This window comes from Petromyzon marinus, chromosome 34, assembly GCF_048934315.1.
Source record: "Petromyzon marinus isolate PM22_M1 ecotype Great Lakes invasive population chromosome 34, UKy_Petmar_22M1.pri1.0, whole genome shotgun sequence".
Classification (NCBI taxonomy): Eukaryota; Metazoa; Chordata; class Hyperoartia; order Petromyzontiformes; family Petromyzontidae; genus Petromyzon; species Petromyzon marinus.
The window spans coordinates 9,000,237-9,023,303 of record NC_133700.1 but is presented as its reverse complement, the minus strand read 5'-3'; the positions used below and the strand labels follow the sequence as shown (position 1 = coordinate 9,023,303).

Below are 23,067 nucleotides of genomic sequence, written 5' to 3'. Positions count from 1 at the left end.
TAGCCTCTGACCGTGATAAATTGACCATTTATTCCCAGGGTTTAAACCTCAAAGCACAGGGGTCACTCTTGCGAAATAGTCTTCAGAGTCTGAGCACTGGGTGGAATGTCAGTGGTCAAGGGACAAGTCACCATAACAGAAAAAAACATCACCAGAGCGTGGCTACTCTTGAAAAACACTACGCAATAACATTGCAACATTAAGCATACTTTTTTGTTGTAAGATGTGTCATTGAAAACGTTTCCATTGTTAATTTACATAGAGCTTGTGAATTAAATGCATATAAATGTTCATGTACAGCCCTTTTCGAAATCCACTGTTGGATGAGGATCTGCCTACGCCGTGCGGAGCGTGGGGGTTTATTTGACCATACTTCATCGCGCTGGCCAGTGGGGGTTGGTGAAGGTGGGGAACATAGAACAGTACAACATTGGCTCTTACTGCACTCCGCACTGTTGCCCAGAATAATTCCGCATGGACATATCCGTATTATTACAAACACTTGTTTCGTGAATTCTTAGCCTATTGGGTATTTGATACTGGGGAGGGTTTTTTTCTGCTGCTGTGCCGTACAGCTCTCTCATGTGTTTCTGGTTGCGCCTGGGTTTGTCTGGCGGGATGTCCGATGTTTCGCAGCTTCACTTCCTGAAAAAGCTCCCAGCGTGTTCTGCGTTGCAATTCAGAAGTGACTCAAATTTTGGGTGTGGAAAGTGTGACTCGGTTTGTCTATATATATAAAAAAGGGAAATTTGTGATTGTGTGTGTCTGTTCAAAATGTTTAGCGTGCTTCCCGACATGCAACAAACTTGAAATTTGCCATGTGGGTACTTTCCAGACTGTACACCATGCAAAAATTATAAAAATAAACTTTTGTATTTTGGCGGGGGGGGGGCGCAATAATGCATCTATTTTGCACGGCAAGTGAGCTGTGACGTCACATCTCTGTCATGTGACCCGTGTGCGGAAGCGTAACGGAGTGTGCTTGCTGATCGCGGGTAAAGTGAAATACAAATGTGTTGCAGGTCTAAGGCGTTCTTCGCAGCAGCATTGCTTTATTGTTTCAGTCGTTTACTGCCGTACGCACCCTGAAAGTTGTGTGTGTGTCTGCAGCAAGCGCGTGTATGTGTACCTATGGACGCGCGTGCGCGTGTGAGAGGAGCGGTAGTGTAGTGGTTGGCGCGCTGCGCTACGAACCCGGCGACCCGAGTTCGATTCCCGCTCAGCCACCACCGATGACGATTATTTGAACCGATTATTTGAACCGATTATTTGAACCGGTCCTGGGCCTCCCCTAGGTCGACTCGGCCTCAAACGAGTAACTGGTGCGGTGTTTGAACATCGCCACTGGGGAGACAAAGGCGGCCGGGCGTGGTGAATCCAAGTCCTGGGCGAAGCCGGGTAGTAAAGCTAGTTATGCATATAGGGCACTCAGAAATGTACCACGCAGCGCTTTTGACTATCCACTATGTGCGTGGGTGACTGTAGCCTGGCGGTCTGCTTACTTCCAGTCGATTTGGCATGTATGGTTCATTGGTTCTGCAGGGCAATACCAACATGTGTTGCTGGGTTTCTGTTTGGAAGCGAAGTGAAGCGTGGTCTGGTGTCTCAGAGGTCAGAGTGCCGAGTTTACACCAAGGTCCTGGGCTTGAATCCGGGGTTTCAGCCACCTGTGCATGAACTTGGTTCTTAAGTGGAGTAAGTTAATGGTCTCAACTCAGTCAGCAATGGCTGCACACACACAAAAGACATCGTATAAAATTTGGTTTCGCACTTCATTGGGCTAAATTCCAATTCTGAGGTTTCAAAATAACGATTTTGACCATCATGCCGTTAACATTACTCTCTGTGGCCGGGCTATTGGGAAGGTGTTGCTTCTGACTTTGTGAGCCAGAAGGGATCTCGGATGTAGGTCTGTGATGTTCGCTTCCACGGGCCGTTCTGCAACACAAACGGTTGCATGGCCCTGTCAAGGGATCTGAACAAAGGGATCCTACTACTACTATTTTTATATTACCAGGTAAGGCCCACTGTGCGATACAGCTGTTTTTCAGAAGTGACCTGGCCCAACGAAGTGGCTTATTACTTGGAAATTAATTGCACCAAAGACTAAACGCATGTTTGTAAATGTGGAGTGAAAAACCGGAGGACTCGGAGAACATTTTGCGCGGCAAACTCCAAATGTACAGTTGTCACGGTCGGGATCGAACCGGTGGCCTCCTGTATTCCAGGCGAGGTAGTTAACATCTTGCCACCGTGGATCCAAACGTGCCGCCAAAAGCACAATCGGGATTGAATCGGGAGGAAAGTTTGTTTTTAATTAATAAAAATAAGGAAGAGAAGTAACGCGCCGTTTTACAATCGTAATTATCAATGAGTTGGGTCGCTTACCGTGTGCTGTGATGAATGAATTGTTTTTGCAGTGGCGATCTGGTTGCGTTGGTCTGACATTGGATGGAATCCATTGCATGGAGCTTATGCGGACTAAACACTTCATTCTCCGAATTCCAAATGCATTTTATTCGACAGTATATAAACCACGTACAGTTCACACTTTTAAGGATGTGTTTTTTGCAAGTACATAGAGTTTATATATGTATTTTTTTATCCTATTTAAGAGGGTAGAGGCTTTGGGAAGGTCTTATACATTTTTATCCATCCCATAAATTTTACAATTACCTTGCATTCAAGTAAATGGCGATTATATACGAAAAAATACCATCGTACATTCAATATGCGTTGCTTTCCACAGATTGTATATCACATAGTGGCGGTTTTAATTATGCATCGATTAATATCAATTCCTAAGCTCGCAATACATGCATAAAAATCAGGTGTTAGAATTGTTTTTTTTGGGGGGGTTTATTTATTCTACTTAACTGATTAACCTGACCCTTACCTACGGCCGTTCGGGCAATATTTACCCCAATGTAATAAGTAATATTTAAAAAAAAGTTTTTTAAAACACGATTCTATCAAATGTACTAGTAATGGAAGACCTCCACGACTCCAGGAAGTGGCCCCGAAGCTTGCCAGTACGTAAGGTGACCGTGGTCATTTACAGCCAACGTCAGTTTACCGTCGACAATTAGACCCACGCCGAAACATAACATATAAAAACGATTGTTTAATTTTTTTATGATAGAATATAGTATTGTCATCAGTATGACATAAGTATACCAAGTTTGCAGTCGATACCACATTGGGAAGTGGGTTAAAATTGAGGTACAAGATTTGAGGATACAACAACAACAGTGAGTTAAATGAAAGCGTGTAAAAAGAAGATGGGACAATCAATTATGGAATAAATTCACGACCCTGAAGAGCGACGACAATTCATGTTATTGCCCGGCCGTGTGAGTTGTTGAATGTCAACCGCAACATAATAAAAGACAGCACACACATATAGCGGTCAGGTACTGGCCCTGTCACTGAAGTGTCTGTGATTGGGTGTGAATGACCAGATATCCCTTGCAGGCACAGTTCTGTATAATTGCGCTTGCGTTCGGTGAAAATGTGACTCTTTTTAATGTTCACATGGTTGTTCTTTGAGTCTTTCGGTAAAGTCATGGAGATAGGTCGTCATCCTGATCCTGATGACGACCGCTTGTGTTGCGATCTAAACATCATCGTTTTTTCTTTGAACCTATCTATGTGACCCAAAGAATATTAATTCCTGCAGTCACGAAAGCTTTAAGTCAAGTTCTGTTCACATGGTTGTTCCTTGTCTTTATGGCTGCTGTTACCATAGCTATATCTGGCTCCGTATTTGCAGTTTTGGAGGTGGCCTTGATTACACTTTAAACGAGTTCTAGCATTTGTCCCTTTTGCGGTTGATCAGTGGCGCAATGGTTATTGCACTCTGGTTTAAACCAGGTAACCCAAGTTCAATTCCTGTCTGCGACTGACATCAGTGGCTTGTGATATACCGACTGTTCCTGTGATCGCCATGTCTTCGCCAACCTGCACTGACCAGTCTGGTGAAGTATGGTCTTGCAAGCTCCCCCACCAATCACTGACATGGCGTGGGGAGGCTTTCATCCAGTGGTGGATTGGCAAACGACTGTAAGTCATCTAGGCCCCGTGTGCATTCTGTTATAGGCTTAATGTCTGTGCAGGCGTGCCTGCAGGGATTCATGGGTCAGTATAATTTATTTTATTATTTACCACTGGGATAACAATGATCGGTTGTGTCCAGAGCAGCAATTTCGGGTGTGACTCATCCTTCCCTGCAAAAACACAAAGATCTCCCCTTTATAGCCTGAACAGACGTTTTGGGCAAGTGCTGTTAACGAGCACCTATGAATGCCAACACGGCACATGAGAAGGTGGGTGGCCAGCACCATGCCCGGCCGCCTTTGTCTCCCCAGTGGCGATGTTTACACACCGCAGCAGGTACTCATTTGAGGCTGAGTTAACTTAGGGGAGAGGCCCAGGACCGGTTCAGATAATCATCACTGGTGTCGGTGGCCGTGAGCGGTAATTGAACTCTGGTCGCCGGGTTCATAGCGCAGCGCGTTAACCGGTGCCTGTGCCAGGCCAGGTGCACTTCAAGGCCATGTGAAGCATTGAAGGCTCGCTGACAGGATATCACGGGACACACCCAGGTGCCATGCATGGGTTGACCGACTGAGATGACTAGCAGATGCACCAGCTGTGCCCACCTACCCTGCCAACTTGCTGAATTTTAACCGTCCGGTGCTCCGCTCGTTGTTGTGAGCATCGCTGCTCAGCCACCGCTGCACCCGCAGCCGCGCCCGCGCGCCATGCGGCTGTTCGCAAAGCGGCCAGAGGCACAGACGACACACGGAGTGTGCACTTATAAGGCGAGGACTAATCGCTCGGCGACGGAGAGCGTACCGCTGGAAGAATGAAATGTTTCCGCCGTTTGGCTCGCTCGAAGTAAATTTCTCGTGGAAAGTTTAAAAGCCAAAAAAAATCCAATCGCAAAGCTGTTTCCACCGCAAAAAAGACTCTTTGTGTGTAAACCGCGCGGTGACGTGTGGGCCAGCTGAATGTAAACTGTCCCGCACTTGTCGGAGCGCGGGGAAAAGTCACTGCTGTCGTCGCGAAAGGTCAGGCAGGATGCGTCCTCTGTCCTGAGAATACAGAGACACGCCCTGTAGAGCGGGCAAAGCAGCAACAACAACAGCAACAAAAAAATAAAAGGTAAAAGTGCCATCCTGAAATCGCTTTGCTGGCTGAAAAGCCTCTGCTCGACCAAGTTGAAGAGCCCGCCCTCTCGAGCTGGGGTCGGCGACCAAAATAACAGGAAGAGCCATTTCTTTAGAATTCGGTAAAAATAAAACTCACGGGTCGGAACGCCGTTGTGGTGAATACGAGACTCTGGTCCTTAATGAATGACATCACGAAGCAGTCGGGAAAGAGCCGCAGGTTGCCGACCCCTGCTCTAGGGAGTAGTTAGGCCTGCTCTCCCACGCTGCCCACATGTTTCAGAAGAGGTCGGAGTACCCACACTAAATCCCATTTTTTGTGAAATGCCAGTCGACTGACTGTGTGGTGTAATCGTTTGCACTGCTGTGTGTACAGAGACTTGGGGGTGGTGGGTGGGGGAATATTTAATAAATGTGCTTATTATTTCAACTGCATCGTAGGGACATGGAAACTAAGCAGAGAGCTCTGGATTGCAAGTCCAGTATGCTAACCATTACACCGAATGGTCAGCATCCAGGCATCATGTGATCATGTAACTATTTGGTTCACCCCCTCCACGACTCCATGAATTGTCACTAATTCACGGTCCCGATTAGATTTGAGAATATATTTTAAATGTTTTTGCCCCCCCTGTGGTGGTTGTTTAGTTTCAGAGTGTGCGTGCACGGTTTACATGCATCGATTACATGCAAAACTAGTAAACAGTCTTGGGCATTCTCTGCTTTCTAGTGGCTTGAGTGTCGCATTACAAGGGAAGGTGAATTACTTGGTTCACTGATAATGGGAATTGTACATTTATAAGTATTCGTTGCGACGAGACTTTGCGATATTAATACATTGAGGCTGAACCTGCGCTGGCAGTGAAACTGCTCGCAATCTGGGCTGTCGTTTTTCGGGATGTCCATTTGAAACGTCTTTTCTACGGAGTTATCTGGTTGTAAGCATAGACATGACCGTAATTGTGCCCCCAAACGATCGTCAGTTCGCACGCGAATTATACTGTCGGCAAATCTTGCACGTGTCACTCAATGCGTGCATTTATGAGCTGAGCAATTTTTGGGGGGAAGTGGTCAACCGAGCGAAGCCGCATGCCTTCGATGGCAAAGCGTACTGACCCATCGGAATAACCAGCTGGCAGTTGATTCCTCCCTTCCAACAGTACCGGGGAAGGGTGGGGGGGGCAATTGTCATGCAACTTGAAAGTGGGGCACACGTGTTCCATTTTTCTCCGTTGGTCCATTGTGTTCCCCATTTCACTCTGAAACGCAACGCCCCCCCCCCACACACACTGCACCACCCCCCGCCAAACGGTGACCGTTGTGAGTGTGAAGACAAACGGCGACCTCCGGGTCCCCCGCAAGTAAAATAGGCCACAGTCGCCTTCGTTGGGGTTAACGTCCGAAGCCGCGCGTCTCCTCGTGGGGCGCATCTCTAGGCCACAAAAAAAGGTGTGGCCGTTACCGTGCTTGGACTGTACCAAGACGGATTTTGAATCCGCTGCCAAAGCGTTCATCACACTCGACCGCATCTGACCGCCTCCTTTCAACTTGCAGGTTCTCCTGCCGAGCTTTTGAATAATTCCCGCACGGACGCGTGTTACTAACGCGCCGTCGCCCCTGTCCTCGTATTGGCTTTGGCTTCGTATTGGGTAAACTACCATAGCCCTAAGATCTAAATGCTCCCCCCCCCCCCCCCACATAAACAAATCCTTAAAGCTGCATAAAAAATGTACCGATAATATGAATAATTTTGTATTCCTGGTACTTTGAGAGAGAAGTGAATGTGTTTTGTCACCAGGGGTGGGCGGAGGGGGGGGGATACTGGGGGTGGTCCATGGAAATGTTTGTATCGGCCGGGTGGTCCTCGGGCCAAACACGTTTGAGAACCACCGCCCTGGACCGACGTTCTTCTCTTCCAACTCCTCCTCTATGCCGTCAGCCTACCTCTTGCGTGGGCAGCCCTCGACTGCTTCCTGCTTGCTCCAAGCAATAAACTCATGGGAAACGAGTAACGCAATGCACTGTGCCCTCAGCCATCCGCCTGCTAGCTGCTATGTCGATTGTCCGTTACCCCGAATCGATCCGCACATCTAGCACTTAGCCACGCAATGATTCTTCCTAATATCGGCACTTTATCCACGGGTAAGAGCTTTAAACCCCGCAAGCTGTGTAAACACGCGTCCCATAATGCGCGTGAAGGTGCAAATCCTGCACGGAACTTGTAGAGTGCGAAACATGGGCATCAGCGACGTGTCTGAAAAATGTTTGACGCTGCTTTTCAGATACTACCGGCAAAATCTATTTAATTTCCACCATCCGCCCTTCTTCATGAAAAATAAGATCATTGAAATATGCAGATTGGCAGATAATACATCCATCCAACAATGCCCCTTTGTATCAGTGGAGATAAAAAGAAGTTCCACTTTATTTACTGATAACTGGTGAATGCAGCGGATACATTGTTGGGCATGTACAACCAAGGAATGTATGTATGTTGATCTTCTTTTGCACCATACGTAACTAACCATGCGAAACAAATTAAACACAGTAAAGGAGTTCTAAGGAAGTGAGTTTTCAATCTAGATTTAAAAGTGCTTAGCTCCAGTGTCTTCCTAATATCGAAAGAAAGAACGTTCCAGACTGTCGCAGACGCGCATCTTAAAGCGCACGACGCAGTGACCGTCTGCGATGATGACCGCCGGAGTTTGCTTGATGGTTTGTGCTCCTTGACGAGATGAAAATGGAACGCGTCCGAGGAGGTGGAGATATGACGCCGGTTCTTCTGACGGTGCCAGGTTGATAATTGTATCGCAGGATCGTGAGAGATGATGGTGGCATGAGGGAAACCTTTATCCAGCAGTGGTGGATAGACCATGGACGATGATGCGTCAGTGAAATGGTCTACGAGGGCCTCCCTTGCAACTGCGCGGCTGGTGGGAGTTATTTGACCATACTTCGCCGCGCTGGTCGGCGAGCGTTGGTGAAGGACATGCGGATACGAGTATTTTAAAGCAGTCTGCCTCGGCAGCAGACCATACTTTTTACCACCTGATGATGGACGCTTGTGTTGCGCCCGAAACGTCGTGATTTATTTTATTTTATACCTACGTGATGACTTTACCGAAAGAACCAACGAGTTGGGATTCCTGCAGTCACGAAAGCTTCAAATCAAGATTGAGTATTAATGAGTTTTTCAGCTACAGTATAGCCTTGAACCTCCGCGATAGAGCCCAGTGTTCTGGTGAAATTACAGTATAATTCAAATAAATAATTAGCTTCAGGAGCTTTGTTTAACCTCCGGAAGGAAATAGCATTTAATCTGTGAACCTATGGGACCTCATTGCCAGTGGCGATTGCTTGAACACAACATCCCTGGATCTACCTTGAAGGTCTCAAGGCCGATTGAGTTCCGTTTATTGCGACCTAAGTTTTTCAACAATTCACTTTTGAGCAGAGCGAGTCAACCGAACAAAACTGCCCTCGTGGTTGCTTAAGTTCGAATGCTCGACTCTTGACCAAAAAAAGCAGCGGGTTCAATTCCCGATAGGGTGGTAAGTGGCTAGGGGGGTTGGGGGGGGCGGGCTCCGGTGGTTTAGAGTGCTGAGCCACCGCGCCTGCGACCATAGGGTTTGACTCCGGGTCTCAGCCACCAAACCGAGATTAAAACCGGATGCTCGAAGTTCAATGGGTTGATTGGTGCAGTCACCAATTGCTGCGTACACAAATTAAAACCTATTACTTTTAGATTTGGTTCTGAACTTTGGCTATAAATTCTAGCCGTCGGGAGTAATACAGTTTAGTTAGGTTGTCGTGCCGTGAAGATTTGTTTGTTGCAGCGTGCAGCGCTCTCTCCCCCTTTTGTAGTGTTTGGATCAGATATCACTTGAAAATGAGCTCAGAATTCATATTTATATGTAGGGTCTCACGACTAATTTTGCTATGGTTCATAATTAGTTTCTTTAGGGATAGACCATTGCATAGGTATAATGTATTTTTTGTTACTATAAACTACACTAAACTATTTTATTTTACTGGGTAAGGCCCACTGAGCTATATAGCTGTTTTTCAGAAGTGACCTGGCCACAAATGATAGCTCAACGAAGTGGCTTATTGCGCTGAAATTTATCTCACCGAAGACTAGAAGCATGTTTATAAATGTAAAGGGAAAAAGCGGGAGGACCCGGATAAAAATCCACATGACCACGGGGAGAACATGCAAACCCCAAATATCAGGGTTGAACCCACGACATCCTGTATACCAGGTGAAGTAGTTAACATCCCGCCACCACAGCAGCCCTGTAACCCTCCACCACCTAACAGAGCCAATGATATCAAGTTGTCACGTTGGGCCATATGCCAATTCATTTTAGTTTTATCAGAAAACCAGATAAATGTTAAAAAGAAAGCAAAACTTTGACCGTTCTGTACGTCGTTTCGTCGGGAGCTCACAAAAGCTCGGCCCACCCCACAAGTGAATCTCTGACATCCACCTGCTACTGTAAGCTGTACTTTTACATGGGAGTGGTGCGATGCTGTACTGCGGCAGTTCTGAATTGGCACCGTCCCATCGCATGATAAGAAATAGCACAACCGGAATAAGAGTGCGGAAAATACGAATATATCTTCGTCGTGTTTGTCCCACGCTCTCATCCTCCCGGGTGTGGTTAATTCAGTAACTGGTCCCTTGCAAAATGTTTATATTTGGTGTTTGAACATCCTAACACCTCCTGTTGTATTGCCAGAGAGGGTAAAAAGCGTCTTCATATTTATCACACTTGTTCTTTTGATGCACTACCCCAATTGCTGCAGCCTGCGACACCTATGTTATACATGGTGGTTGCCCATCCAAGGACTATCTAGGCTCCACTCTGCTTAGCATCGAATTGGCCGCCGATATCGGGCACTTTTGGGAGATTTTGTCGTGGGCAAGTCAACGGCGGTCATCGCATCTACCGACTGTCGCACGCCCTGGGAATGTGGAGGCTACACCAATGACTCAGTGTGGACAGAGATGAGTATTGCCCCATTGCTGAGCAATGAGACACCTTGACCGAACTTGGCTGTGATGAGTCAACAAAATGTATTAGCAAACTTTTATCAACCACGTGTTTGAGGATTTAGCTCTCCAATGCGTTTGTAGCTTGTGCCGTGCGTTGTTCTGCACGAGTTCCTGAAGATGCTCCCCGGCAAATGCAAGCAAGACGTCAGACATCAATCGGTGACAACCCAAAAAACACGTCGGAAGTCTGGTTCAAGATTGTCTCGGTCTCTTGTTGCCGCGCAGATAGAGCGGCACACAGCTACCCGGCCAACATTTTTTAAATATATTTTTAAACTTTTGTATTTTCGAGCGCAGCATACCGGAACCGCTGTTCAAGGCCTGCACGACAGTGCCGGCTATTTGTAACGATCCCTTAAATAGCCTGAGCCAGTCGGTTGCCCCTCTTCACAAATACCGCGTGCCCGTGAGTGGAGCAGTGGAGGCTGGCGTCCCACATTCCTTTGTGATGCTGCCGCCCACCATCAGCTGTTGGGCCTTACTGAAGGGTGGTTGCTCCGGAGTGCCTGTCTCTCGTGAGTCCAAGCCTCCCGGCCTGCCTCTCCCCCTCCCTTCTCTTCCTCTCTTCCTCTCCCCTGTCTCTCGCCGCACACACGCACGCACACACGTCCCTCGCACACCCCGTCCTCCCACTCACGGCAGGGTCATCGCACGCGCGCGCGCACGCGCACACATTCTCCCGCTGCCAGAGCCGACTCGCCGGGGCCGACTTCTTTCAACTTTGCGTTCCGTTGCGTGACTGGCGGGTGGCGGAGGAGGCACAGAAAAGGTCACCACCAACGTATCTGGAGCGAGCGCGCGCGCCTGATGAGGATGCCTTTCCGTTAGATTCGCACTGCGTGCGTGAGCTGTGCCCGCTCGCTCTCTCCGGGCTGTTCGGGACATTTGGCTGCGAGAGTTTTGCCTTTGTGCCACGGATTACAGAGATTTAAAACCAGAAAACCCGTGGATCTTTTTTTTTTTTACGACTCCGTCTTGCAACTTTCCTTCGGACGGGGCGACAAACAAAAGGTTCGTGGCTGACCTCCCACCACCCACCACCCACCACCACCGTCGGAAGGGGTTAGAGGGATGCGGAAGGTTGTGTGTGTGTGTGTGTGCGCGCACGGGAAATTTGGTTTTGTCGTTAGTTTCGACTTGAAACGACCAATGCGCTCTATATGGTGAAGGAATGCGTGGTGCGTGGTGCGCGATGGCACTGCCCGCGTCACTCCCGAGGGACGCGGGCGACTCCGCTCTCCATGGAGGCTCTCGAGCCGCTCCAGCCCGTGCCGGGCTGCGGGGCGTCGTCGTCCGTGGAGTTGTGTTGGGGCGCCGTGGTGGCGATGTTAACTCCCTCGTATGGTGTACAGGAGGGTCCTGGGTTCCGTCCCGACCCTGACGTCTGCTGTATATTTGAAGTTTGCGTGTCTCTCTCCCCCTGGTGAGATGTTAACTACCTCGCACGGTATGCAGGAGGTTCTGGGTTCGATCCCGACCCTGACGTCTGCTGTAGATTTGAAGTTGGCGTGTTTTCTCTCCCCGTGGTCACGTGGATTTTTCTCCGGGTTCTCCAGTTTTTCCCCTCCATATTTAGAAACACGTGTTTAGAGTATTTAGAAACACGTGTTTAGAGTATTTAGAAAAACGTGTTTAGAGTATTTAGAAACACGTGTTTAGAGTATTTGGTTGCGATAATTTTCCACGTCACGAGCCAATTTGTCGAGGTATCATTTGTGGCCAGGTCGCTTCTAAAAAAGAGCTATATAATGCTCAGTGGGCCTTACCTTCTTAAACAAAAATAGTTTAGTTTAGAGTTAATTTGGTTTGCTACGCGGATGATCCATGCCGTTTCGCCAGTTCGCCCAGCATTCTTTGGCGATAGGTCGCCCCGATTGCGAGCGAACGACATACAAACATTGCGGTTGGATAGCCGAGTGGTTCTCGAAATTATTTCATTTCAAGAAAAACTCAACGCATCCGTCAATAGTACAAGAGAGGAGAAACAACTGTATATAAAGGCAATATTTTGGGAAATGGTCATTCACTGCTGTGAAGAAGGGCAGTTACCAAAAAGGTTGCCTGTTTTTAATGTTTTATTTAACAGCCCTGCTTTGCTTTGAACAAGGGCCATGTCCTGAAATGGTGTATATTATATATTCCCACCCCCGCCCCCCCCCCCGTTTATGGAAGTGTTATTCATTAATGCGTTGGGTTTTTTGTTATTCACGTTTGTGCATTTCTGCCGAATTTCGAGTTTGTTTTGTTTTAACCTGGGGAGAACTGAAGAGACAGAGAGAGTCTCATTTGTAAGAGCGACCTGGGTGACTGCCAACATGGTATCAGGAATAAACGTTTCATTTTAAGAAGTAGCGTAATTTATTCTTAGAATTTTGCATGCATATCTATTTTTTGGAGCGGTCACGGGGAGTGATGGTGCCCACGGGGAGTGATGGTGCCCACGGGGAGTGATGGTGCCCACGGGGAGTGATGGTGCCCACGGGGAGTGATGGTGCCCACGCGGGGTGATGGTGCCCACGGGGAGTGATGGTGCCCACGCGGGGTGATGGTGCCCACGGGGAGTGATGGTGCCCACGGGGAGTGATGGTGCCCACTGGGAGTGATGGTGCCCACGGGGGGTGATGGTGCCTACGGGGAGTGATGGTGCCCACGGGGGGTGATGGTGCCCACGGGGGGTGATTGTGCCCACAGGGGAGTGATTGTGCCCACGGGGAGTGATTGTGCCCACAGGGGAGTCATTGTGCCCACGGGGGAGTGATGGTGCCCACGGTGAGTGATGGGAGTGATGGTGCCCACTGGGAGTGATGGTGCCCACTGGGAGTGATGGTGCCCACGGGGGGTGATGGTGCCCACGGGGGGTGATGGTGCCCACGGGGAGTGATGGTGCCCTCTCGGAGTGATGGTGCCCACGGAGGAGTGATGGTGCCCACGGGGAGTGATTGTGCCCACGGGGAGTGATGGCGCCCACGGGGAGTGATGGGGGTGATGGTGCCCACTGGGAGTGATGGTGCCCACTGGGAGTGATGGTGCCCACTGGGAGTGATGGTGCCCACGGGGAGTGATGGTGCCCACGGGGGGTGATGGTGCCCACGGGGAGTGATTGTGCCCACGGGGAGTGATTGTGCCCACGGGGGATGATTGTGCCCACGGGGGGTGATGGTGCCCACGGGGAGTGATGGTGCCCACTGGGAGTGATGGTGCCCACGGGGGGTGATGGTGCCCACTGGGAGTGATGGTGCCCACTGGGAGTGATGGTGCCCACGGGAAGTGATGGTGCCCACGGGGGATGATTGTGCCCACGGGGGGTGATGGTGCCCACTGGGAGTGATGGTGCCCACGGGGAGTGATTGTGCCCACGGGGGGTGATGATGCCCACGGGGAGTAATTGTGCCCACGGGGGGTGATGGTGCCCACGGGGAGTGATGGTGCCCACGCGGGGTGATGGTGCCCACGGGGGGTGATGGTGCCCACGGGGAGTGATGGTGCCCACGGACTCGGGGCTGTAAACAGGCGAAGAGCATAGCTTTTGTGATTGTTTGTGCGTGAGGTTATCGTCATTACGGTATTATTAAACTATTACTGTCGTATCAGATGAGTGTTCTTATCTGACACTTGGGGCTGTGACTCGTTAGAATTGTTCCTCATCATACGTTTTTCCTTCCCCCTTTGTCATGGCATCAGCACATCCCCCCCCCCCCCCGCGCGCCACCGCCACCACAACTGTTCCCCCTTCTTCAAGTCCCCGCTGGTCTCCCACATTGTGGTTGTTATTGTTCTCCGCTGATATTACCACACCCTCAAGGGGAATGGCTTTGCATGCTCAGTTCCGCGGTGACGGCAGACCGTTGGTGGGCGACGCTGTGGCCACCGTTGTGTGTGTGTGTGTGCGCGCTGCCGCATCCGGACTCTTTTGGCGTTCGTGATGAAGTTGTTTTTTTTGTGTTGTTTTTGTGTTCCATTGCGTAAATGTAAATGCACGTGTGTATTTTTAACGTCCTTTGCACCGTACTCGGCGAACTTTGCTAATCGTAGGTGTGCGAGAAAGACAACAAACTAAACACAAAAAGCAATTCTCAAGGGATGCGTTTTCAATCCGGATTTAAAAGTGCATAGCTCCACTGGCTTCCTAATATCGAAAGGGAGAGCGTTCCAGACGGCCGCAGAAGCGCGCATCTGAAAGAGCTCGATGCGGCGACCGCCGTTTTTGTTCGACGGCCGGCCAAAAGCCGCCGCCGCCGCTGCAAGGACGTCCAAGGGTCGGCGTGACGATGCTTTATGCTCCTTGACGAGATCAGCGAGGTGTTTGGTGGTTCATCTGTGGCGAGCACTTTGTGTGTAACGAGTGCGCCCCTACAGTGTGGCTCAACATGCACGCATACGTACAATGCTTCGGCTTGCGTTGATGCTGGCCCGGCATTGTCGGTGGTCGCGCGCCGTGCGTCCCTGCAGCCAACATCGCCGAGCAAAAGCCGTCGTCTGTTTTGCGGTACTTGGGAGCGCCGTACTTTGTTACCGTCAATGTTTCGCAGAGTAAATAATTGAATTAACGATATGCCAGGTCGTGCAAAGCTGGCTTTGGGGGTTGGTGTGGGGGGGGGGGATGTTTCTCTTGACCACTGTTTAGAGTTCTCAGTAGCAGCAGTAATTTTCAATTCCGCGTCTTGAATTCTGTCTGCCGTCAAATTGCCATTGCCATTTAAAGATTCGTCGCTTGAATAGCTTTTGTAAATAAACGTGGCAGGTCAGGAAGGCAGGCATGAGGTATTTTTTTCCCCCGAATTAACTTTGAGTTCTCAATATTTCCGGGAGTTGCGTACGGTGTGAAAGAAGTTCAACATACGTGCATACTCTGCACGTTGTTTCCTTTCCTCCTGCCAGCTCGTTATTGTTAAATAGTCACAGCGTAAATAACCTTCAAAATGTATTGAATGTATGTTGAACTGCTGTCGCATCATACGTAGCCAACCGTGCTAATTGTAGGTGCGGGGGAAGTACAACAAACTAAACACAAAAGCAGTTTTAAAGAAAATACTTTTTAATCTATATTTAAAAGTGCCACAGCTCCAGTGGCTTCCTAATATCGGAAGGAGGAAGAGCGTTCCAGACGGCCGCAGAAGCGCATCTGAAAGTGCGCGATGCGGTGACCACCATCTTACGTTTGCCAGGAGACTTGTTTGATCAGACCTCCACACCACCCTGGTTATTGTGGGTTGGTGAGGCTTTAGCCCAGGACCGGTTCACATTATGAACCACCGCTTCATGTTTGCCATAGCCGGCAATCGCAGCCCTAGGGCAATGAGCTATAACCACTGTTCTCTTCTTTCGTATGGCAGCAATATGTTCAGCAAGCGACATGCCAATGTTTGAGGCCTGCTGGCCACGATGAGAGGGCTTCATGAGAGAGTGCGTTGTAGTTTTACTGCTCCTTCTCCGTTGAAGGAGCGCAGACCGCAGTGGTATGCTATAAGGCTCGTAGTTTGGATGTCGTCAATTTGAATCCAGCTAACCCACTGAGCCATTGCTTAACAGATGTAATATATACAGGTATATATATTCTATAAATCACAGTGCATAGTGTTAAAGTGTAATTCATGTGTTTTATTTTTCACAGATGGGACCCGAGAAAGATGTGGTGGCCGTGCTTTGCTGCATGTTAATGATCAACTCGGCGTGCCTTGCCCAACAAGGTGAGAGAAAAAATCTGGATGCCAAGTTGTGAATTTTAATTTCCAACCGCTTGAACATTCAACCCGTGCACATGGTTAATGCCACGCAGTGGAAGTGTTTATCTTCACTGAAGATATTTCGCCCGGAGTTTATTTCATTTTGGCGGGTTACGTAAAGTAATGTGGGCGGCTCCCCAACAGCACGGTGCCAACCAAAACAAACGGGGGCGCCGTTATATATCGCGAATTTTTTTTTATCGTCGCCCGCGAAGTGTTTACGAAGGCTTTGGAGGATGTTGCTTGCGTGTGCTGCGCGACGCCCCGCGAGTACGTGAGCGGCGTTCACTTTGCCGGGGCTTTGCTCTTGGTGCGTTTCTCTTTTGGGAAAACCACTTTGTCGACAATTAAAGGCTTTGAAACAAAAAAATTGGTGCACGACATTGGCCAGTTGAAAATACAACTTTAACTTTGGTAGCGGGGACAATGACAAGTAGAGGGGTCACCCCCCCCCCCCCCCTGAGACCCTACCCCCCCATTCTGTGAATTGTCACGATTCATTAATCAATTACTCTTTAACAATTCCTTAGACTGAAGTGGCCACTTTGTTTACAGAGGTCACATAAACAAATTACATGCAACGTGTAAGAATAATCATAAATGCTAAGGTACAGACCTGCGTCAAGCCACTGCTGGATTCAGGCCTTCCCACGCCTTTCTGGTCACGGGGATTGTTTGACCGTACTTCTCCATGCCAGTCACAGCATGTTGCTGATGGGGGGGAGCAGGGCCAGTTTAGACATTTAACTCGCCACTGATGATATAGCCTTGGCTATTGCGCCAACCAATCAATGCACCACTGTTCCCTATACAACTTGTAAGAAATAAAAACACATTGATTCTTGCACACGTGATTGGATGTGTGTATTCTGAGCGCAATAATGTTCCATTACTGGGTAAATCACTTTGTGCCTTTGCTATCACACAAGTACACATTACTATGTATGTATGTTGAGCTTCTTTCGCACCGTGCGTAGCCAATCTTGCTAATCGGAGGTGCGGGGGAAGGACAACAAATAAAAAAACAAAAAGCAGTTCTCGAGAAATGAGTTTTCAATCTAAATATAAAAGTGCATAGCTCCAGTGGCTTCCTAATATCGGAAGGAAGAGCGTTCCAGATGGCCTCAGAACCGCAACTTAAAGTGCGTGATGCGGTAACCGTCATTGTTCAATGGCTGGTTTGGATGTGTGTATTTTGAGTGAAATAATTCAACATACCTGGGTAAATAACCTTGTGCCTTTGCTATCACGCAAGTGCACATTGCGGAACGTGCCTGGATTTGAAGTGCATTTCAAGTCATAAAAATATATTTAGCAGCCTCGGAGGCCAAATCTTGCCCCACAGCTACTAATTTTACACTGGCCCTTCTGGAATGCATTCCAGTATTAAATGCCACTGTGGTGAGTCAGACTGTTACAAATCAAACTTGGTGGCTTTTGCTTCCAGATCTATGGCTGTGTTATTCACGTGTGTCAGGATGAAGTTATTAATTTATTTGTATCATAGTTTAGTCGTATGTATACTGTGAGATGCATTCATATACTGTACATAACATTTTCAATCATTAGGATGCATTCACGTTCTATTAATTAATTTTGGTAATTGAACTAGGCCTGGACCTTCGTTAGGTTTACTTAGCCTAAAGAGTGGGTACCTGTAAATCCGTACTGAGTGTGCATTGTGCTGGCTGCATCCATCTCGAGTGTGCTCTGCCAGCCTTCATAAGTGCTCTCTAACAACACGTTTACCATATATAGCATGCATTTAAAAATGTAAACAGGAATCTTTGTCGTCTTCTACCAAGACGAAGGCTGCATGAGCGACACAAGACAAACGGCAGGGCGAGTTCTGTAAGCGAGCAGCACCTATAAAGGCCGGAACGGCACACGAGGGGGGTGGGTGGCAAGCACCACGCCCAGGCCTCCATTGTCTCCCCATTGCCGATCTTTTCACATCGTATGAGGTACTCATTTGAGGTTGAGTCGACTTAGGGGAGGCCCAGGACCAGTTCAGATAATCGTCACTGCTGTTGGCCGTGAGCGGGAATTGAACTCGGGCGGCCGGTTTCGTAGTGCAGCGCGCTGACCACTACACCACCGCTCCCCATATTCACACACAATACAAAGACAAAAACAAAGACAAAGAACATCCGTATAGCCTTAACAGACTGTTGGGGCAAGTGCTGTTAGCGAGCACCTATGAAGGCCGGCACAGCACACGAGGGGGTGGGTGGCCAACACCACGCCCAGCCGCCTTTGTCTCCCCAAGTGGCGATTTTTACACACCTCACCAGGTACTCATGTGAGGCTGAGTCGACCTAGAGGAGGCCCAGGACCGGTTCAGATAATCGTCACTGGTGTTGGTCGTGAGTGGGAATCGAACTCGGGTCACCAGGTTTGCAATGCAGCGCGCTAACCACTCCCCACACACACACACAATACACACACGCAGGCACTCGCACTGTGCTGTGTATATACACGTGTGTGTGTTTTGTGTGCTGCCTGTCGCTTGCAGAGACGACCAACGAGTGTTTGTCTGCTAATGCCAAGTCATGTGGAGAGTGCATTCAGGTTGGCGGCAAGTGTGCCTGGTGTACAAAGCCTGTGAGTTGCACAAAAACACTCTTCCCGGGTCGAAAATGATTCATGAAATCATTAACCTGGCCGCCTCGCCAGAACAACCAACACAGCAATTTAGACATTTTTCTTGGACACAGAAAGCTTTCGAGCTTGAGGTTATTCATGTGTCAGTCTTTTACTGTGCTCCATGGATACCCCAAAAGCAAAACCTACAGGTGAAGTCACAGGTTCCAGGATTATTTCGTCTAAACCAGGCAAGAACGCAAGAGGGCCAGGATAGTCTTGTTTTCAAGAGTGACCATGGTCCCCAAAATGGCAAAAGCAATAAACATGAAAATCAAGTAGAGCGATGAAGCAAAAGGAAATTTTAGAACGTCACGGGAGAAAAAAAAAACTCGCGAAAATAATTCGAAAAAGTTGACTTTGACAAGTTATTTTGGAAAAATAAAACATTTTGCAGTCAAATTGAGTGACGGAAAAGTAAGTGTATATCTATGGCGATAATTGCACCGGTGTGTGTGTAATCGGACTAAAGCAGTTTTCTTCACTAATTTTCAGAGAGAGGGGCCACTTTCTCCCAATAAGACATCATCAGCGTAAGAGCCCCCCACACCGCTTGCAAGGGGCCACACATCAGGGGCCACTCCAAAACCCACCGGGGGCCGCCAGTGGCCCCCTGCAGGCCTCGCAATGAAGAACACCGGACTAAAACATTGGGCCACACAAGGCGACAGGCCGTGTGGTTCGTCAAGCCCAGAGGAGGTGGGGAGGGGGGGAGGTTCTGGAGCGTCAACGTGGGGGTTGGATCTGTGACAGAGGTAGAGGAAACACATGGGAACCGCATTGGTAACTCTGTCACGTGCCAATGACGAATGCCGATGTATGCGTATCAAACGTATACCGACGTATGCGTATCAGCCAGTGAATTTTTTTTTCTCTGGGTCCTCCGGTTTTTCACTGCACATGTAGCAACGTGCGTTTCGATTATTTTGATTATTTGGCTGCTTAAAATTTCCATGCGACAAGCTACTTCGTTAAGCTGTCGTTTTTGGCCAGGTCGCTTCCCTCCGCATTTAGAAACGTGCATTTCCATTATTTCGCTGCTATAAATTTCCAAGTAATGAGCCACTTTGTTGAGCTATCATTTGTGGCCTGGTTGCTGCTGAACAAGAAGCTAAATAGCTCGGTGGGCTTTACCTGGTAAAATAAAATTAGTTTAATTTAAATTTGTTTCGTGACTTTTTTTACCTTTCCCACTTTCTGACCGCCCCTACTGGACATCTGTGAAAAGAGTTTTAGAGCACATCAGATTCCTCAAGTATAAATTCTGATTCTGACTCAGGTTTGTACGTGTGGTGTCCATATGTCCGCCGTTACAAAGGCACTTTCTTTCAAAATTTTCGGCTCCAGCATTCCTGATATGAGTTCCGGAGGCCAAGAACATAAAAACTAAAGGGACTTGCATAATGCATCACTAGTTACTGAACATATGAATGCCAAATACCATGACAGGCCAAATAAGTAGTAAGCAGAATTTTAAAATCAATCCTCAATTCAACAGAAAGCAAGTCCAGCGATTTAAGGAATTTCAGTAGCATTTTGTGAACAAAATTTGCAAGTAAGCACTTTGGCCTGCAGAATTTTAAACCACACCCGCACACAAAGACAAAGATCCCCCATATAGCTTGACCAGATTGTTGGAGCAAGTGCTGTTAGCAAGCACCTATGAAGACCGGCACAGCACACACGGTAGTGGGTAACCAGCACCATGTCCGGCCGCCTTTGTCTCCCCAGTGGCGATATTTACGCACTGCACCAGGTACTCAATAAAGTCTTGAGCACACACACACACGTGTGCATACACACACATGTAAAATGCACGCACGCGCTCAGGAACCGCCGTCACCACCCGCTCACCGCTTGTGTCGTTGTCTCCGCCCGTCGCTCGACGATTTTAGGACTTCACCGGGCCGGGGGAGTCGAACTCGGCCCGCTGCGACTATGCGGACAACCTGGAGCGCCGCAAGTGTCCGCCTACGTCCATAGAGAGCCCCACGGGCAAGGTGAAGATCCTCAAGGACAAGAAACTCACCAACCGCAGCAGCAAGCTGCCGGCCAAGGACATCACACAGATTGCTCCGCAGCTGATCGAACTCACGCTCCGCTCAGGTGCGCGTGCGTGCATGTGCGTGCGCGCGTGTACGTGCGCGCAGGGTGGCCGTGTGGAGTTCCCCTCCTACCTTCGCCGAGCACTTGGCAGCTCGACGATTATCACGGCACGGTTGGCTACGTTACGTTGATAAAAGAGTTCGACATGCGTGTGCGTGGTGTCGTCCGGCGGTGGCTGCTGGCGGGTGAATAAACGGGGCTTTTGGCACTTGCGTTAAGCTAGTTTTACATAGGCGGCGATCGCCAGCCACCGCTCCCACCCTTCCTGCCTGTAAAAAAAACGATGGTGTGTATCTCGGTCATTGCAGCCTTACTCGAATTAGTGGGTCAACCTTATCCTCATGGCAGGCGTTGCGCGTTATTTCTCGGTGCGGTTAAGTTAAGTTGTGACCCGCCCCCCCCCCCCCCCAGTTCACTGCGTTGTAAAAAAAAAAACAATTTGTTTTTACTGCTGCCCACCGGACCATGCAGGTCAGCCGCAGAACATCGACCTGCGCTTCCGCCGCGCGGCCGACTACCCCATCGACCTGTACTACCTGATGGACCTCTCCTACTCCATGAAGGACGACCTGGAAAACGTCAAGAAGCTCGGCACGGAGTTGCAGCAGCGCATGAAGGACATCACCAGCGACTTCTTTATCGGTGAGCCGAGCCTGACTCGACTGCAAACGTTATCCCGGGGGTGTAACGACAGCTGTGAGAATCCTGCGGCGTCCGAGGGGGTCTCCACTCGGCCCCGCGTCCAAGAGCAGCACGTGGTTTGTGGGAGACTGCGAGGGCACGTCGGTTGGCTACGTACGGTGCGAAATAATTTTGACGCACGTACGTAGTACAGTTCTCCCTCGTTATTCGCGGGGGATACGTTCCGGAGATGTTCGCGAACAGCAAATTTCGCGGATGATGATTTTGGCCGACGGTAACCTATAATTTTTAATGAATTGCTTTAAATACATAAATAAGCAATTAAATATATGCAAATTATCACATCACTTTAACAAATCACTTTCTCGCATCACATTCTCTCTCATCACTTTATCTCATCACTTTCTGTCTTGACGCAGTCCTGTTGAGTTCCGCATGCGATTCGCGGATAGCCAGAATGGCGAGTAGCAAGTCTGAATAACAAGGGAATGCTGTACATACATCTTGGAGGTCGTGTGTGGCTGAGGGATGGAAAACGCTTACGAGGTGCGGTAGCATCAACGGCATTGGCCACGATTACCTCTGGATCTGAACGACGAGGTGTAACGACGCATTGGGGAGTGTGCGTAGCAGTATCCTGTGGTCAGCACACTATCCACTTGTGCAGTTTGCACAAATTTGCACCTCCAATGAGCGCGGTTGGCTACGTACGGTGCAAAAGAAGTTCAACATACGTACAAGTTCACAGGCTCAAATTCCACTGGTTGAAATTACCGAAGTGCTGTAAAATTATAGAGAAGAGCGGTATATTAGTGAGCCCTAGTATGTGTAAGTCCAGCTTACAGATGGCCTTACTGTGGTGTGCCTCTGTATTCTGTCGGCTAGACAGAGGCGGAGGGATTTAAGAAACTCGCCCCTTGTTTCAGCTGCTGCACTCCGGGAGTTTTTGAATAGAACCGGTGACCCCTGGTCCAGTGTGCTGACCAGCAGCAGCATCAGCATCCCACTCCAACTGGTGTCGAAGTTTCACTGTGTGGGGCGTTGCTCGGCGAGCTCTTAACGTTGCCTCCGCGTCGAATTGCCTTGCGCAGGCTTTGGATCGTTTGTGGATAAGACGGTGATGCCCTACATCAGCACCACTCCCAAGAAGCTGCAGAACCCGTGCGGTAACAATGACGAAAAACAGGTACGTTTTTACGTAATCGCTTAAAAAATATATATTTCTGTTGCGTACATTTAGGGGGGGCGTTTATTCCAGTAATACAAGTAAAATAGGTATGCGTGTATGTTGAACATTTTCCGCACCGTACATCGCCAACCGTGCTAATCGGAGGTGCGGAAATGTAATATTTCTGTACCTTGGAAGTCTTTCCCGTACTCAACTGCACACTGGGGGACGGCTTATCAACAGCTATCCATCTTCTGCCAGCGGCGCCGCTCATATTGACAATCGGGGAAAGCGAATGGGGTTGAGCAGGGCACGCCACTCAGTGAGACGCCACAGTGGCGAGATGTTAACCACCTCGCCTGGTATGCAGGAGAACGGGGGAACGATCCCGACCATGACGCCTGTATATTTGGAGTTTGCACGTTCTCCCCGTGGCCGCGTGGATATTTCCCCGGGTCCTCCGATTCATCCCTCCACATTTAGAAACATGCCTTCAGAGTATTTGGCTGCTCTAAATGCCCACGTGATAAGCAACTTTGCTGAGCTATCATCTGT

General features: G+C 49.0%; 1 protein-coding gene across 4 annotated transcripts in view; it reads left to right on the top strand.

The window, feature by feature from the left end:
• LOC116948677 (integrin beta-1-like) overlaps positions 1-23,067 on the top strand; it is a 51,194-nt gene that overhangs the window by 11,266 nt on the left and 16,861 nt on the right. For 2 of the 4 annotated variants that reach the window (XM_032965604.2, XM_032965603.2), the window contains exons 2-6: positions 15,842-15,917; positions 18,469-18,557; positions 20,492-20,702; positions 21,174-21,344; positions 22,436-22,530. In XM_032965604.2, the coding sequence (XP_032821495.1) occupies positions 15,842-15,917; positions 18,469-18,557; positions 20,492-20,702; positions 21,174-21,344; positions 22,436-22,530 (642 nt within the window). The other 2 variants (XM_076071696.1, XM_076071695.1) reach the window with 2 other exon arrangements.